The 17,277-nt window shown below is 39.8% G+C and overlaps 1 protein-coding gene across 1 annotated transcript in view; it reads right to left on the bottom strand.

Annotated features, from left to right (window-relative positions):
• Positions 1–17,277, bottom strand: part of NUP160 (nucleoporin 160) — a 38,276-nt gene that overhangs the window by 18,384 nt on the left and 2,615 nt on the right. Inside the window, exons 4-18 of the mRNA XM_059709373.1 lie at positions 16,986–17,208; positions 15,634–15,712; positions 15,016–15,130; positions 14,113–14,271; positions 12,468–12,545; positions 11,860–11,957; positions 10,133–10,217; positions 8,278–8,346; positions 6,094–6,177; positions 5,667–5,837; positions 4,825–4,924; positions 4,277–4,442; positions 3,810–3,937; positions 3,562–3,722; positions 986–1,119 (exon numbers count right to left, since the gene is read on the bottom strand). Coding sequence (XP_059565356.1) covers positions 986–1,119; positions 3,562–3,722; positions 3,810–3,937; positions 4,277–4,442; positions 4,825–4,924; positions 5,667–5,837; positions 6,094–6,177; positions 8,278–8,346; positions 10,133–10,217; positions 11,860–11,957; positions 12,468–12,545; positions 14,113–14,271; positions 15,016–15,130; positions 15,634–15,712; positions 16,986–17,208 — 1,850 coding nt within the window. The remainder of the gene's footprint in view (positions 1–985; positions 1,120–3,561; positions 3,723–3,809; positions 3,938–4,276; positions 4,443–4,824; positions 4,925–5,666; positions 5,838–6,093; positions 6,178–8,277; positions 8,347–10,132; positions 10,218–11,859; positions 11,958–12,467; positions 12,546–14,112; positions 14,272–15,015; positions 15,131–15,633; positions 15,713–16,985; positions 17,209–17,277) is intronic.

Genomic DNA, 17,277 nt, shown 5'->3' with positions numbered 1-17,277 from the left:
CTTTTTTCTTGGGGTTATAAAGACTCTCAGCCTGCCTTTAAGAATTTGCACAGCCCTAACTGGTTTGGTTCAGTGGATAGAGCATCAGCCTGCGGGCTCAAGGGTCCCGGGTTCGATTCCGGTCAAGGGCATGTACCTTGGTTGCGGGCACATCCCCAGTGGGGAGTGTGCAGGAGGCAGCTGATCAATGTTTCTCTCTCATCAATGTTTCTAACTCTCTATCCCTCTCCCTTCCTATCTGTAAAAAATCAATAAAATGTATTAAAAAAAAAAAAAGAATTAGCACAATGTTTCTGTGTGTGGCCTAACTTCCTCTCTGACCTCTTATTATTTTGCCTTCAACAAAATTTATCTTTACATTATATACATACATACATACATACATAGAAAATACATATTTTTTGTTGTTAATTCTCATTCAAGGATATTTTTCCATTGATTTTTTTTAAAAAGTGGAAGGGTGGGGGAAAGGGGAGAGAGAGAGGGGGAGGGAGAGAGAAACATTGATGTGAGACACACACACATCAATTGGTTGCCTCTTGCATGTGCCCCAACCAGGGCCAGGGATCGAGCCTGCAATCAAGGTATGCGCCCTTGACTGGAATCAAACACAGGACCCTTCAGTCCAAGGGTTGATGTGCTATCCATTGAGCCAAACCAGCTAGGGCTATTTTCATTCTTGTAAGTCGCCTTCAACTTTTAGAAAATGAAGCATCTAAAAGCTCCTTGGTCCTGGCTGGTTGGCTCAGTTGGTTAGAGCATTGTCCAGTGCACCAAAGGGTTGCAAGTTTAATCCCAGGTCAGGCACATACAAGAAGCAACCAATGAATGCATAAATAAGTGGAACAAATAGATGTTTCTCTCTCTCAAATCATTAAAAAAAAAAAAAAATTAAAAGCTCTCTGAATTTTAAAGGCAAAATACATAATAGCACAATATTTACAAATTCCTTCTTGTAAGCTAGTGAAAAAATAATTAAACTTACAGTGTGTCAACTGGAACATCAGTTGCCAAGCATTGACATCCCCACTTAATGAGGCGATAAGATAAGAGTAGGGGAGCTGTTCGATGGAGTAAGTCTTGCTGAGCCTGAAAGAGCTGACCGGCTCCCAAAATCACCTGTACATGACGGGTAGGGGATGGGGTAAGATAGTGAACAGCAATTAGTAATGATAACTCTTAAGGTTCAGGTGGAAGTAAAATAAAATTAACACAGTTACAAAGGGCATTTAAAAAATAACATTTACACATAAATAACGGCAACATTATATTTTGGGGTGGCAGATGGCAAAAGTATCTACTCAAACATTTAACAGTATAAAAATAATCAAGAACAGCTCACCAACTCATGGGAGATGATGGCGAAAAAGAAAACAATTTGAAAAGCTTAACTTTCATTAAATCTGTGGGTTGAGAATTCAAGAGGAGAACTAGGGAAATCTAAGACCTTTTTATGCTTCTGGTCTTGGGTAAAAATAGGTATGACTATTAGAGAAAAATTTGGCATTGCAACCAAAAGCCTTAAAAATGTATATAGCCTATGACCAATCAATTCTAGTTCTTACACTTTATCCTGGAGATATAATCAAAGGTCTACAGAAAGTTACAGCTCTAAGAAAAAACTGGCAATAACATGGATGGCCACAAATGAGATTGGCTGAATAAATTAAAATTGTTACTAGATAATCCTATATAATAAAAGGCTAATATGCAAATGGCCATGACGCCCTCACACTATAACTGATCAAGCAGGAGGCTGAGTGTGCGGCAGGCACAGGCGGGCGGGGTTGTGTGTACAGCGAGGCTGGGGGACGTGAGGCTGTGTCCCCCGCTCGGCGGAGTTGACAGGGGTGGGGCCGGCCGGGTCTGGGTCTTGCGTGATATATTATTTTCATATACATTTTATTAATTTTCTTTCATCGCTGACACTTCTATTATAAAGAAAGGGCAAAGAGCAATATTAAAATATTTCCTCTAATTAATTCCCTTTTAATGTGCACAAATTTCATGCATCAGGCCACTAGTCCTATATAATAAAAGGCTAATATGCAAATTGACCCAATGGTGGAATGACCAGTCACTATGACACACACTGACCACCAGGGGGCAGATGCTCAATGCAGGAGCTGCACCCTGGTGGTCAGTGCAATTTCACAGGGGGAGCGCTGCTTAGCCAGAAGCGGGGCTCAAGACTGGCAAGCGCAGAGGCATGGTGGGAGCCTCTTCCGCTTCTGCAGCAGCACTAAGCTGGCAGTTGGACATCCCCCAAGGGCTCCTGGACTGCAAGAGGGCGCAGGCTGGGCTGAGGGGACCCCCCCCCAAGTGCACGAATTTCATGCACCGGGCCTCTAGTTAAAAATAATATGATAGAATACTTAATGTAAAAATGCTGATGAAATTTGTGAGTAGAAGAATAGAAACCATCAGATTACAAAAAAAAAATAACATGTAGAATATCCTAATTTGATGAATAAAATAAAAAACAATTTGCATAGAAAAAGGGTGCACAACAAAATGTAAATCATGGTCATCGTTGTGTAGAAGGTTACAGATTAATCTTTATTTTCCTTTTGTTTACTAGAAAAAAATGGCTTCCATATAAAGGCTCTACAATAAACATCTATTACTTCTATGTTTAGGAAAAACCAACAAAGTTTACAATAAAAAAAAAAAAAAAACCACACCAAAAAACCCCAAAAACCCCAAGCTCCTAGAGAAATGGGAAAATCTATAAAGATCGGAAAGAACTTAATAAGGGCTGCCCTAAGGGACAGACTCTCTTTCTCCTTGGTGGCCCTAAACAAATCATCTTCTCCTAAATGTTTTCCCTTATTTTTACCCTAAATTCTACCATTAGCAATGTATTTGAGTTAATAAATTCTGGTTTAAAAGTATTAATACCTCTGGGAACACAAGGCCTTTTAATTCTTTACACATTAACATGAATTAGTTTAATCAGACTGCTTCCTGTCAGGCTCATTATAAATTACTGAAGGAGAAACAAAAGGGACTTCTTACTGTGGACAGAAAGCTAATTTCTGAACACGGAACATTCAGCGGGTGAGTGGCAAGGACTGCAGAATCTTTAGAATCTGGTAACCTGAGAATAAGAATACGGTGGAAAAGAAAGCACAGAATGGAGCTGGGAGGACCCTAAAGACACACTGCAATCTCAACATCGTGTTTAGGGTAAATCCTGTACTGCAGAAAGAGAATTTTCTTCTCTTCCTCTCTCCTCCCACTAAATGGAACCCAGCCATCACATCCAAAGTCGTACTAATGATACTCAATTTTGGGACAGCCAACCTGAGAAAACTTCCTAGCATTATGCATACAAAGGGAAACGGTGAAACAATCTGCTCCTATGTTCTTGATCTGTGATTTTCGATTCCTATGCTGACTCATTCCTAATGCAGCAACTTTTATAGAGGCCTACTAAAGGCCAAGCATGGGAGACAGCAGAGAATAAGACAAAATCTGTGTGCTCATAGAGTTGACACACTGCCACATTCCTGTAGGTGTACAACAGGCTTCATAAGTTTTCTCTCAAATAGTACTTACTGCATCTCCTAGTCTCATTAATAGTTGCTGTAAGATCAAAAGGTCTCGGCAGATGAGGAAGCGAGTTGTGGCAATTTTATGCACACCTCTGCACATGATATACCCTGCTGTGCTACTACCATAGAGCTGGGAAAGATTCATTCGAACATTCAAAGGCTGAGCTATAATTAAAAAAAAAAAAAAGGAAAAAGGAGTTAAATCATTTTCTTCTCTAAGTCAAAAAGGCACGTCTGTGGTCTTGTCATTACCTGGATCGAAGCCCTTTTCCACCTCCACCTCTGTTTCGTAATCCATTTCCCGTAGAAGAAGCCCAATGGCGTGGACTGGGTTCCTAACCTCCTGCAGTTTACTACAAACATCCTCCATCACATTATCTCTAGGAGGACAATTAGAAAACTCCTATTACTATCAAAGACATTGAAGACAAACTTTGTGTAATCCTGAAAACTTAAATGTGCTTAGAAATAGGAAATCCAGCCACAGTAAAGGAATGGAGATAATCATTCTGGCATACAAGATACTTCTACTCCATGAAGCAAATTTTACCTTATTTTTCCACACATGACAGACAATATGAATGTGGAAAAACACTTAACAGTGAACAGTTTAAGCCACTACTTTGTACGTACTTTAATGTATATTAGAAACCTGACTTTGGGGCTAAAAATTGCTAAATTTCCATTAGGAAGTTCACTTTACCCTAAATTCTCCTTACACATCAATAGTGATCAAATCTTCAAGAATCTGTTCTGCAGCCTTTTCTGGCGACTGCAGGTTGAAACAGCTCATCTCCATCATTACTGACATATCCATAGTCACAGACCCTCCAATCAGCCGAAGGCATTTTATAAGACATATGACATCCCGAGCAGCATCCACGTCTGTGAGTAAGAGAAAGGTAACAATCATGCCTCCAGCCAACGAAGAGCTACTGACTAATATACATGAAAACTAGAGGCCCGCTGCATGAAATTTGCGCAAGGGGCGTGGCTCCCGCCCACCGCAGCCCTGGCCCTCACAGCCCTGGCTTCGTCCGGAAGGACATCCGCTCTAATAAGCACATGACACTTTTATGATATGGATATTAATAATTAAATGCCAAGGATTTATCTGAGGTCTTAGAGATGCTTAGGACTCTTCAGGTTTCCTTAAGAGTGATATCTAGTGTGATAAAATGACCAGGCAAGGTCACAGTGGCTATTGAAACAAAGCGTAGGGTTCATGCAGGAAGGGGATTAAATATAGACATAACATTACTATTACCATCAGATATGGTCGTCTCATCCTCAGTCAAAAGGTTCTCATCAGGCAGGAGGTACAAATGATCCACTAAGGAGGAAGGCATAAGGAAAGACAGGTACCCCTGGAAATACAAACCCAGTTAACTTCATTTCAGTGAATGTTTAAAGGTAGAAAACAATTAAGACCTGAATCTTATCATGAGGAAGCAACCACACAAATCCAAATTGAGGGACACTATAAAACAATAGGTATAGACTTTAAAACATGTCAATATCATGAAAGACAAAGAAAGGCTGACAGCAGTTTGAGATTAAGGTAAAAAAACCCATGACGTAACATGCAAGATCTTGGATTGGATTCCAGATAAGAAGAAAGTCATGGGCACAACTGGTAAAATCTGAATATGAACTGTATAATATTACATCAATATCAACTTGCCTGATCATTAACTTGTGCTGTGATTATGGAAAAATACCCCTGACCTTAGACACATGCTAAACTACGTACAGATAATGGGGCATGAAGTCCTCAACTAACTCTCAGGTGGAGCAGGAAAAAAAAAATATAGAAGGAAAAAAAGCAAATGGATGTTAACAAATGGTGAATCTGGGTGAAGGGTATACAGTTCTGTGTGCTATCCTTGTAAGTTTTATATTAAGTTTGAAATCACTTCAATATAAAAGGTAAATAAAATGGAATGCAAAGAAGTACAAACAATGCAGAAGACTATCTAAATACTAATGAAATAGAATTTGGGGGGCAGGGGGAGTCCTAAAAGCCAACTGCAACATACAGCAGACTAGCATTCTGCAAGACTCATCGATTGTCTAAAGGAGTTCTTCTCTACGCCTCAATGTCCTTACTTTTTTCAGCAGGCACACCATGTTTGTGTGTGGATTCAAATGTAGGGCGAGCGGATGAGAGAGGGCTTCTTGATACTGAAGACAGCAGGCATAGAACTTGCACCAAAATTCCTGTTGTAAATTTCGAAACTGTTCCTGGGAAAATTCATACTCTGTTACACTTCCTTGGAGCTGGCAAAAAAAAAGAAAAGAAACTCTTAATACCATTAGGGATCTTTCTCCCCCAAAACATAACTGTCTAATATTATTTTACTAAGCTAGAGCCAAATGAATAATCCTTATGGCTTACATGCCACAGTCTATGTAAATATATATCTAATTCTCCAATTAAAAGATTTAAACATTTATACTCCTAGTGAATTCCTCAGTACCAATCTGCCCATATCAATATGGAAAAATAGATTTGTTTTCTTTACCCAGACCTCACCTCACTTTCAACAGCTAAAGTAACTTCTTTCTTTAGTTCACTCCAGGAAAGATCTAAATTCCTCTCAGTTCCTCGACAGAAAATCTAAAATTAAGAGAGACATGTGGGAGAGTTATATAATACCTAAAACTAAATGAAAAATGCTCTAGTTTAGAAGGCATTGAAGCAATATATAACAACACATAAAGACTAGACATGACCGGAATATAAAATTATCCCTAACATTGTGCAAATAATTCCCGTAACTGAAATCAAGTTTAGGGTAGGTTAGACCAGAATAAACTATAGAAATCCATGATTCTGAAAGAGTTATAATAGGGCACATTTGGATCATTACAAAAAGCAAAAGGAAGGAGAATGGCTATTACTCAGCTGGAAGGAAGACATAAGGTGATACTGAATATACACACCCTGAGACCGGCACAAAGCTGAGCTAGAGCAGTGATGGTGGCTCACTACTGACAATGATTTTCATAGAGGAAAACATCTGATAAATGCCTTACTGATTATCTAGTACCTCAGTGTGCAAGAGACATTGTGAGAAATATTATCATACACTTGATTATTGTTAACAAGAAAAAAGTGCTGATGAGATGAAAAGAAGAGGAGAAAGTGACCATATCATTCAGAAGTTTTATCAAAGAGAAAACAGAAACATAGGGTAGCCAGATATTAAAAAATGAACCTGGGCCCTAGCTGGTTTGAGTCAGTGGATAGAGCGTCGGCCTGCAGACCGAAGGCTCGGGGTTCAATTCCAGTCAACAGCACATGCCTTGGTTGCAGGCTCTTTCCTGGCTCAGGCCCTGGTCAGGGCTCGTGCAGGAGGCAACCAATCGATGTGTTTCTCTCACACTGATGTTTCTCTCTGTCTTCCCCTCTCTCTAAAAAAGCAATGGAAAAAATATCCTCGCCTGAGGATTAGAAACAAACAAACAAAAAAATGTACCTGGAAGAAAAGTCAAGGGCCTGGAACATTTTCCCCCCACTGTCTATTTTATTTTTTAACCAATTGGGAGAAAGTTAAAGAACTGGCATATTAATTCTGGAGAAAAAGAACATGAAAAAAATTCTTAAAATATCTGAAGGTTGCTTTATAGGAGAGACAAGTTCTATGATGTTATAAAAGGAAAAAGCCACTAAAAGGATAAGGGTTAAATCTGACCCAATACCGGGAGGAACTTTTAAATGACACAGTCTGTGAGCAATCACTAACACAAAGGCCACTGAGCACGTTGCACTGGGAGGCAGAGGCAACTAGAAGCTGAGGAGCTTCCTGCACAGAAGCCTCACTTCTGCTGTGCGTGGGGGGTCAGATCAGGAGACTCTAAGGGGCCTTTCCATCCTGAGTGATATTCTATTTTAAATTCACCAAGGGTGGCAACTTAAGGAAGCCTAAGTGACTGTAAAGAGTCCTTTTGTAAAATTTTTTTAAAAAATTTTTTAATATATTTTTTACAGAGAGGAAGGGAGAAGAATAGAGAGTTAGAAACATCGATGAGAGAGAAACATCGATCAGCTGCCTCCTGCACATCTCCCACTGGGGATATGCCCGCAACCCAGGTACATGCCCTTGACCGGAATCGAACCCGGGACCCTTTGGTCCGCAGGCCGACGATCTATCCACTGAGTCAAACTGGTCAGGGTCCTTTTGTAAAATTTTAAGGATCTCTTAAACCATGTAATTTTGAAGGTTAGATTTCAGATTGAACCTGAACCAAGTCAGACCTTCACTGTACTAACAAAAGGGTAAAAAGAGAGTACCACCAAAACCAACCAAGAAAATATTTTATTTATTTTTAACTGTTTTTATGTTTTATTGGAAAATATTTTAAATTTCTTTCAAGTATAGAGATTACATGTAGTGTAGTGTGGTATCTTTTCATAATAGGGCAGGCACAAATTTCTCTTTGTACCACTGACATGCTTAATTAGTCACTGGAAAAGTACCTCATCTTACCGCCCTGCTGGGAGTCTCACTTAATAGAAAGACCATTTATAAAAATTATAATAGCATTTACAAACACATTTATAAAGTGTTTATTTAAAAGTTGCATTATGCAATTGCAAAAACACATTCACTGTTGATAGTACGTGCAAAACAACAAACATTAATAGCAGTCATTAATTATACAATAGTAATAACACAGATAAACTTAAATAAACATTAAATATTTTCTAACTGACCTGTAAAGCTTTACATAAAGCTGCATTTATGAACCGTCCTGGTGTAAACAGACTCTGCAAATACATCTCCTGTTAGAACATTAAAACCAAAATTAGTTATCATTCTAAAAAGATAAAAATTGGAAAAACTGAAGAATTTAACATGTTTGCACCAAAGCTGAGTTTCTATTATAGGAACATGGAAATCTGGCCCTTGGACATTTGAGCAGTGACAGGTAGTGGAGCAGTTCTATATCCGCCCCCCCCCCCTCCCCCAGAAAGTGAGCGCTGTGGTGTCTGAACCAACGAGAAGCACAGTGTGCTCCTCATGAGCACCGCCGGGTTCCACTGGAAACCAGTTTAGTAAACTCCCAACTTAAACCAGAGAGAGGCAAATCTCATTTACTGGTGATATGCACTAGTGAGAACAATTAAACTGGTTTCTACACTACCCACAAAGTACACATTTTATGGCTTACATATTAAAGAAAACCCCCCAAAGAATAATAGGAGTTATGTGTAAAAAACAAACAGAAGCCGAAACCGGTTTGGCTCAGTGGATGGAGCGTTGGCCTGCGGACTGAGGGGTCCCGGGTTCGATTCCGGTCAAGGGCATGTGCCTTGGTTGAGGGCACATTCCCAGTAGGAGATGTGCAGGAGGCAGCTGATAGATATTTCTCTCTCATCGATGTTTCTGACTCTCTATCTCTCTCCCTTTCTCTCTGTAAAAAGTCAATAAAATATATAAAAAAAAAACAAAAACAAACAGAAAACTGCAATAAGCTAAGTGGGGAAATGATGTAGTGAGAATAAAATGGAAAATCTCACACTATCTAATTATTGTGACCCAATTTCATTAACCAGATTTGCCAGAATAATAAACCTGACTGACTTTCTTTCAAGTTCTTACCTTGTACTGGGGTTCTGGGCATGGTAAAATGACCAAAATGAAGGGGAAAAACAAGGATTTTAATAATCACCATCTGATTTTGGCGTTGAGATTAAGGTCAAGTGCCAATAAACTCTTGGGATTAGAAACATGGCAATATTCAATTTCAGATATTTAAAGTGGGCTTTCCAATCCCACAAATAGTCAGTTTCAGAATCATAGCCCATAATCTTCTACATCTCATTTTAATACCAAGGCATCAACTGAAAGCTTTTTCTACCATTTATCCCAAGGGTGTCCCTGGAAAACAGGACTGGCCTGTTTGCTCCCTAACGCACTACCTTTTAAAGTTATTTTCTTCATAGCATGTACCTCTTCCAGCATTTATATTATTTCAAGCTTATGTGCATGTACCATCATAGGTAGTACAGTGATTTGTGCCTGCCCAGAATCCATTTCCTTTTCTTTTACTAACAAATCCCTTTTCTTTTTCTAGGGAACCATTCTTCCACTATCTATACTCAACTTACTTCAACCACCTTCCACAACAGCAAGGCCCAGGTCGGGCATGTTTCTCATGCCAAGCCAGAATATTCTTTCCTCTGATCAAAGTGACTGTGTCAGGAATTACTAGATGACCCAAGCCAGGCTAGTGAGCATCTATTCCAGGACCTGGGACAGAGGTGCTCTCTTCCCTCTGGGGTTGCTTGGTTCACAAAATGCACAGGCTCAGGCAGGGAGCTTGCCTGAGAATAAAGCCAACAAGGAGGAAAGCAAAACAGAGACAAAGCAGAGATCAAGCCTTGACGGCACTGTTCCAGCCACGGCTGAAGCCACGAACCAGCCAATGTATTTTCCTTTTAAACCCAAGTCAGTTAGAGGTGGTTTCCTTCACCTGCAGCTGCAGGAGTTCTAATATAACTGGCTCTTCTGCAACTAGTAATCGGAGTAAACCACCCCCTTATGTAATACTTTAGCATTGCTTACTCTGGGGTCTTGATCATCTCTGATAATGATCTCTTCCTCTGGCAGAGGCTGCATAAAAACTGGATTCCACTGACCTGCAACATTACTAGAGAGAAAAAAAGTCCATCAGTCTATAGAACAATCCTACATAATCAAAGGGTAAATGCAAATTGACCCTAAGACGGAATGACTGGGAACCACTGACTGGAAATGACCTGTTGCTATAATGCACACTGACCACCAGGGGGCAGACACTCAACACAGGAGCTGCCCCCTGGTGGTCAGTGCGCTCCCACAGGGGGAGCTCTGCTCAACCACAAGCTGGGCTGATGGCTGCAAGTGCAGCGGCAGTGGCAGGAGCCTCTCCCACCTCCTCTGCAGTGCTAAGGATGTCCGACTGCGGCTTAGGCAGTCAGACATCCCCTGAGGGCTCCCAGGCTGCCAGGGGGATGTCTGACTGCCAGGTTAGGCCTGATCCTCCAGGGAACAGGCCTAAGCTGGCAGGTGGACATCCCCCAAGGTATCCTGGACTGGGAGAGGGCGCAGGCTGGGCTGAGGGCATGAATTTTCATGCACCACCTCTAGTGATGAATAAAAGCAAAGCTTATGCCATTGGCAGTATCTGGGCAGGGAGGGCCCTATCACTGAACCTCTGCATTGACTGCTTGATCAATTGTTAAAAATCACTCTAAAAATCAATACAATATTCTTAAAAAAAAAAAAAATTCAATAAAAAAAATATTCAGCCCTAATTGGTTTGGCTCAGTGGATAGAGCGTCAGCCTGCAGACTGAAGGGTCCCAGGTTCGATGCCAGTCAAGGCATGAACCTTGGTTGCGGGCACATCCCCAGTAGGGGGTGTGCAGGAGGCAGCTGACCTATGTTTCTCCCTTATCGATGTTTCTAATTCTCAATCCATCTCCCTTCCTCTCTGTAAAAAATCAATAAAATATATTAAAAAAATCTTCAGAAGCCCTGGCCAGCAGAGGCTCAGTGAGTTGGGCACTGTCCCATGCACCAAAAGGTTGCCAATTTGATTCCCAGTTAGGGCACATGCCTAGGTTGTGGGTGCAATACATGCAGGAGGCAGCCAATCAATGTTGCTCTCTCACACTGATGTTTCTCTTTGTCTCTCTCTAAAAATCAGTAAAATATTCGTAAAGAAAAAAAATTCAATAAAAAAAAATCTTTTAAAAAATTACCAGATTTATGTTAGAAATTCTCAATACTGGTACATTAAATTGTATTATAATATTCATAAAACACTAGGTTTGTTATATAGTGGAGTTCATTATCTTTTGGGGGAAAAAAGGGTTTCCTGTTTTAAAAAATGTTTGAGAAGCACTGTATTTGTGTAATCTATTTCCACATGATGAGGAAACTGAGATTCCCAAAGGGGTTTCAGTGTCTTTTGGAAGTGGTGGGTATCAGAAATAGTCTTTGCTTAGAAGCAAAAAGTACCCTCCCAGATTAGAAGTATTTTGGATATGTGCTATCTCTCAAAAAAACAACAAAAAAATTCAGTATTTTCTTCATTTCATTCCAATGCTAAGAATCCTCATTTCATCCTAAAATCAAAAGGTAAGAAATAACACAAACATTTTTAAAAGGTTTTTCAGAAAACAGTTAACAACAGCCAGAATTCTTTATATACAAACACTTGATTTTAGTTCTACATAAAAAGCTCTCTTTTCCTTAGTATGAAACTGCCTGGGGTAAGGTAGGATGACAGAGGTAAGTGATACATACTGTTCAAAGTTGATGTATTTCACTACTGTTTGGTTTTCAGCATCATGCCACAGGGCCCAGATATCCGTAGAGGTTAAGGCAAAGTCAATCAGTGTTTCCTAGGAGGAAATGGGGTGGGGGGTGGGGGGAACAGGGGGAGATAGGAGGTTTAAAATAAGAAAGGATAGACCTCGCCCAGTTTGGATAGAGTGTTTGTTGGCTGTGGACTGAAGGGCCCCAGTTTGATTCCAGTCATGGGCACATGCCTGGGTTACAGGCTCGATCCCCAGTGGGAGGTGTGCAGGAGGCAGCTGATCAATGATTCTATCTCATCACTGATGTTGCTATCTCTCTCTCCCCCCTTCCTCTCTGAAATCAATAAAAATATATTAAAAGTAAATAAAATAAGAAAGGGTAGCAGTTTATAATGACTTGAATTTATATCCGTAGGAGATAAAAGCATAAAAACAAAAGACAGTGCCCTAAGAACGAGGTGAAACCAAAATGAAATTTTGTTTGCATACATCATGAAATATTCCATTTTAGAATTTCAATTCCAGGACAATATAGTTGTTAGCCAATACTTCTTTCCTGTATTTGTGTGACATGCAAAGGATGATTGAACCTACCTGAGAAGTGAACAGGGAAGAAATGTGATCTAGACTGTAGTGGTTATTCTCAGCGCTCACCAGTTGGAAAATGCAGAACTGTTAAAATGTAAGTTGGTAATTTATTACTTGAAATACAACATGCTACTTGTCTAAACAAGAGCTTATTAGCATATAGAAACCAATTCTTTAAAAAGTATGGTCAAATACACAATAACATTTATCATCTTAACAATTTTTAAGTGTACAGTTCAATAGTATTAAGCACATTTACATTATTGTGCACCTGATCCCTCAAACATTTTTCATCTTACAAAACCAAAACTCTGTACCTATTAAACACTTCCCATTCCCCTCTCCCACTAGCTCTTGGTAGCTTCCACTATATTTCCTATCAATATGACTTTGACTACTGTAGGCATTTTATATAAGTAGAATCTTAACAGTATTCGTCTTTTTGTGACTGGCTTATTGTACTTGTCCTTAAGGTTTATCTATATTGTAACATTTATCATAACTTTCTTTTTTAACTAAAATGTATTTATTCTATAGCAAGGTAAAAGCATTTTTGTCTTAAGCAAAATACAAATAACTCAATTGCTGCTACTGTAATTCAAAAAAGTATAAAACAGCATAGAAACACAATAAGTTACATAGCAATGAGTGGTTCATGTCACCTGTGTTTACTTTAAAGCCTTGTTTATGAAAACTTTTACAAAATGTGATATAAAAACTTACAACTTTGAAAGAAAATATTTACATTGATTATTCGTATGTGGTATGCCTTTAAATATTGTACCAGTATTTCATCATAATAAAATTCTTGCCACTTCAATTCCTGGTCAGGGCACATGCCCAGGTTGTGGGCTCAATCCCTGGTTGAAAGTGGGGGTGCAGGAGGCAGCTGATTGATCAATTAAAATATATTAAAAAATAATAAAGTGTGGTATAAGAGTCCAACAGGAATGAGGACGGCACCCAGGCAGGGCCGCAGCCAGCATGGGAATCAGCTCTGGCACAGAGAGGACAAACCTTACTGGAATGCTGTTAAGATTAAATGGATTGGGGGAAAAGAAGATATATGTGAAACTTTAGACAAAAAAAAGAGAAAGAAACCCTTTAAAAAAATGCTTTCTTATATTTGGGGGAAAAAAAAAGATTAAATGGATAATATCTAAAGTGTGAGCTCAGAGCAAGCAGTACAAGCATTTGTTATTTAACTTAAATGGCACTAATGCTGTGCCAAACACACAATACCAAATAAATGGCGGTTTATCACACTATTATATCATTGTATTACTTCCTACTTACCTCATTTACGTACAACAGCTAGTGTTTAGATGAGCAAATTTCTAAAATTTAATTTCCCCTTAACCACCTATGAACACCTATATCCCTTTCATAACTCCATTTTTCACACAGACTTGCAAGTTTGTTTTCTTGTTGGTTTTTGGTTAACTTTTCCTTTCATATTACTTTAAACTCTCTACACCCTTTCATCCTGACTTCTCCTGCTTGATCTTTTAATCCACACATGAGCACAAAACCCACCACCTCTGCAGAAAGGAGACATTGAAGCTGACGTGAAGAACTGAAACAGACTTGATGAGTTCACAGCCACTTCCCCACGTATAGAATAACTTCATACATGTCATGTGTTTCATACCTGTCCCCGTTTTGGTGCATGCATGTAAATCCCCAGATAGAGTCCCATGGCAGGGGAGTAAGCAAGTCGTAATTTGTGTCCAGTCCCAGCAGTGAGCTGAAGGTCTTTTTTCACAGGGACATACTCCAGTATGTTGGCTACCATCAGGCACATTTGGTCCTGTCCAAGTAATAAATGGCATCAAAAAATATTTAGGTTAAAAAACAAGTCTCCTCCCCCTTTAAAGGATTCATCCATTACATCTAGCACTCTGCCTAATTTATGTGGTGAAGGACCACACAGGTGTGTGTGTGTGTGTGTGTGTGTGTGTGTGTGTGTGTGTGTTTTGAGGGCTAAGATGAAATTATCTTAGTCTGATAGAGATAATTATCAGCTGTTTTGTGAATCTTGGAAACTATTTTACCAACTGCATTTCAAAAGCATATTTGGCCTGGCTGGTGTGGCTTAGTGGTTGAGCATTAACCCATGCACCAAGAAGTCATCAGTTCAATTCTGGGTAGGGCACATGCTTGGGTTGTAGGCTTAATTTCTGGCAGGTGGTATGCAGGAGGCAGGCAATGGATGTTGATATGTCTCTCATCAATGTTTCTATCTCTCTCCCTTCCTCTCTCTCTAAAATCAATAAAAACATATATTTTTTTTAAAAAGCATATTTGTTCATCTTAAGGGAAGGATATACTCTACTATTATTTCAACTTTTCTATTATTTCATAATTTTCAAAATACAGATGAAAATTTAGCTGAGAAATGTATGAAAAATGAAACCAAATGAAACTGGAAATGGCCCATAATTTTCCAACTAAGTGATCTGATAATCTAACAGAAGCAGCAAGATTAACTTCAATTATCTTACAATTCACAATCTTTTTTTAACTTACTGTAACTAAAAATGTAGCATTTTACCTTATAAGACCACATGCGTAGTTTATGATCTTGGCACAGAGCAAAGATGAAGGCATCATTCTCAACACAATGAACAGCAAGACTGAGAGGACGATCTGAAGACCCCTGATCACCTCTAAAAACGCAAGGCCAAGTTTTACTATTGCAAATCATCTGGTCGTTATAAATCCCAATTTAAGAGATAATGCACAGTTAACAGGAGCAACAGATTGTACGTTGGCATAAGGTCACTACAGTTTCTATTTAATTTACAACCAATGACTATGATAAATTTTAAAAGGCTCTACATAACAATGGAATACTGTTCTAAACATCAAATACTTTCTACTTCTAGTATTACATAAAACTGGATTTGGTAAGTCAGGGCAGAGTGCCAAACTGGATGTTGAGAGCATACACAGGAAGCCAGTTTCTGTGTCAAGGTGTCCAATCCCAAGTTAAGTGGGCTCTGCACTGTGGCTCTCCGCAGATGGAATGTGATGTTGGGCATACTCTGACCCTTTCCAGTATCATTTTTATCTGCCTTGGAGTAAGAATGGAAGCACTACTAACAGTGCCGAACAGTGCAAAAAGATTAAATTCTTAGGCCTTTTGATTTACCTGCCAGGTATCACTTACCTGATAGCTGTTGGCATCCAGCCTACAAGCAGTCGTTGCATTACTGAACTCTGTTTCAGTTCCACAACTGACGCCATCCCTACAAGATTGAAAACAGACCAATGATGTATCCAAGCCACCTCCTGGCGATACTCGGTGAAACGCAAAGGTGAGAAGGATGCAACTATGAACTAGGTCTTTATAACAGGTGACAGGCTTACACATTTCTATCTAGGGAAATCTTAGGATGTGCTTTCCATGAATATTATACCTAAAATCTTTTGAATCATTAGTGGCTCAATAAAAATGACATTTTCAGATTCCTAGGGAAAATTGTTGCCATTTATAAATAGTAACTCACGTTGCTCAGAAATACTTCATTCCTCTCAAAAAATCACTGTGGACCTTTCATGTGTTGGGCAGTGCTAAGTGCTACAGATGGAGCAGTAAACAAAACAAAAAACTCCTGCCCTCATGGAATTCACATTCCACTGGGAGGTGGGAGAAGCAAGAGTTAACAAATTAAGTAGAGCATAACAAACTAAGCAGAGCATTAAGCAGCCAAAAATAAAACACGGAAAGGCCATAGTGAATGCTAGGGCGGGTGTGCAACTTTGAAAAGGGTGGCCAGGGAAGGCTTCACCAAGGGGACACTGAGCAAAGACCTAAAGGAACTGAGGGAAGGAGCCAAGCGGTAGCTGGGGAAAGGTGACTCCAGGCCAAAGGCCTGCGGAATGTATGCCTGGTACGTTCAGGGAATTGTGCGAAGGGAAGCAGCTGATGCCGAGAGGTGAGGGGGAGAGAAGGTAAAGTGAGGCAGCAGGGGGTCACTGTATGCCAATGTAAGGACTTTAGGTTTATTCAGAGTGAGACGAAGAACAATCCTCATTTGAATGATTTGAACAGAGTGGTAACGACTCGATTTAGGTGTTAAGTGTATCAATCTCCCGAGAAGTTTCTGTAGAAGGGAGGACAGGTCTGGAGAGGCATCTGGGAAGCGACAGCAATAATCCAGAGAGAGAGGGTGGTGACTTGGAGCAGGGGATCAGCAACCCAACTTCCTTGTGTCTATTATTTTGGTTATAATACCTCAACCTGAAGACCACTAGTCAACTCATCTCTACTAGCAGCCTTAGAATAGGTTGTCTTGCAGTTATCTTTTCCCATATTCTAGTAAGCCTTCCAGTTCCTCATCCACTGTCTAAAATCTTGCTCTTTTGGAAAAAACAACAGTAAAGCAGTAGGCTCACTACGTAAGTGATGCTGAATGACCATTGGTATGGAAGCAATTCCTGTATTGAATGATGAGTTTGGGCTTTTAAGTCCAGCCTTCCTTGTTTAAAGTTAAATCCACGCTCAGTTCCCATTCTTACCAGGTATGTCATAAGGAGGTAGTTTAAGAATAAAGATTCCCCCAGCAGCAGATGGCAGAGCAAACAGGGCTTCTCCGTCACTGCTAAGCCAGGCTGCCGAGGCGGTAGAATTAGGGGGGAGTCCAGGGACTGCTGGAATTAACTGATAGTTGCAAGGATCCCTAAAGTCAACTTTTCCAACATCAGTGAATATTGATTGCATTTGACTTTCAACTACCAACTCCTGTGGAGAAATCAGAAAGACAAATCTGTTAAATCCAGAACGAGCAGAATTTTGCAGTTCCTCTCAATT

The sequence above is a fragment of the Myotis daubentonii genome, chromosome 9, assembly GCF_963259705.1.
Source record: "Myotis daubentonii chromosome 9, mMyoDau2.1, whole genome shotgun sequence".
NCBI classification, from domain to species: Eukaryota; Metazoa; Chordata; class Mammalia; order Chiroptera; family Vespertilionidae; genus Myotis; species Myotis daubentonii.
This window is presented reverse-complemented; position numbering and strand designations above follow the sequence as displayed.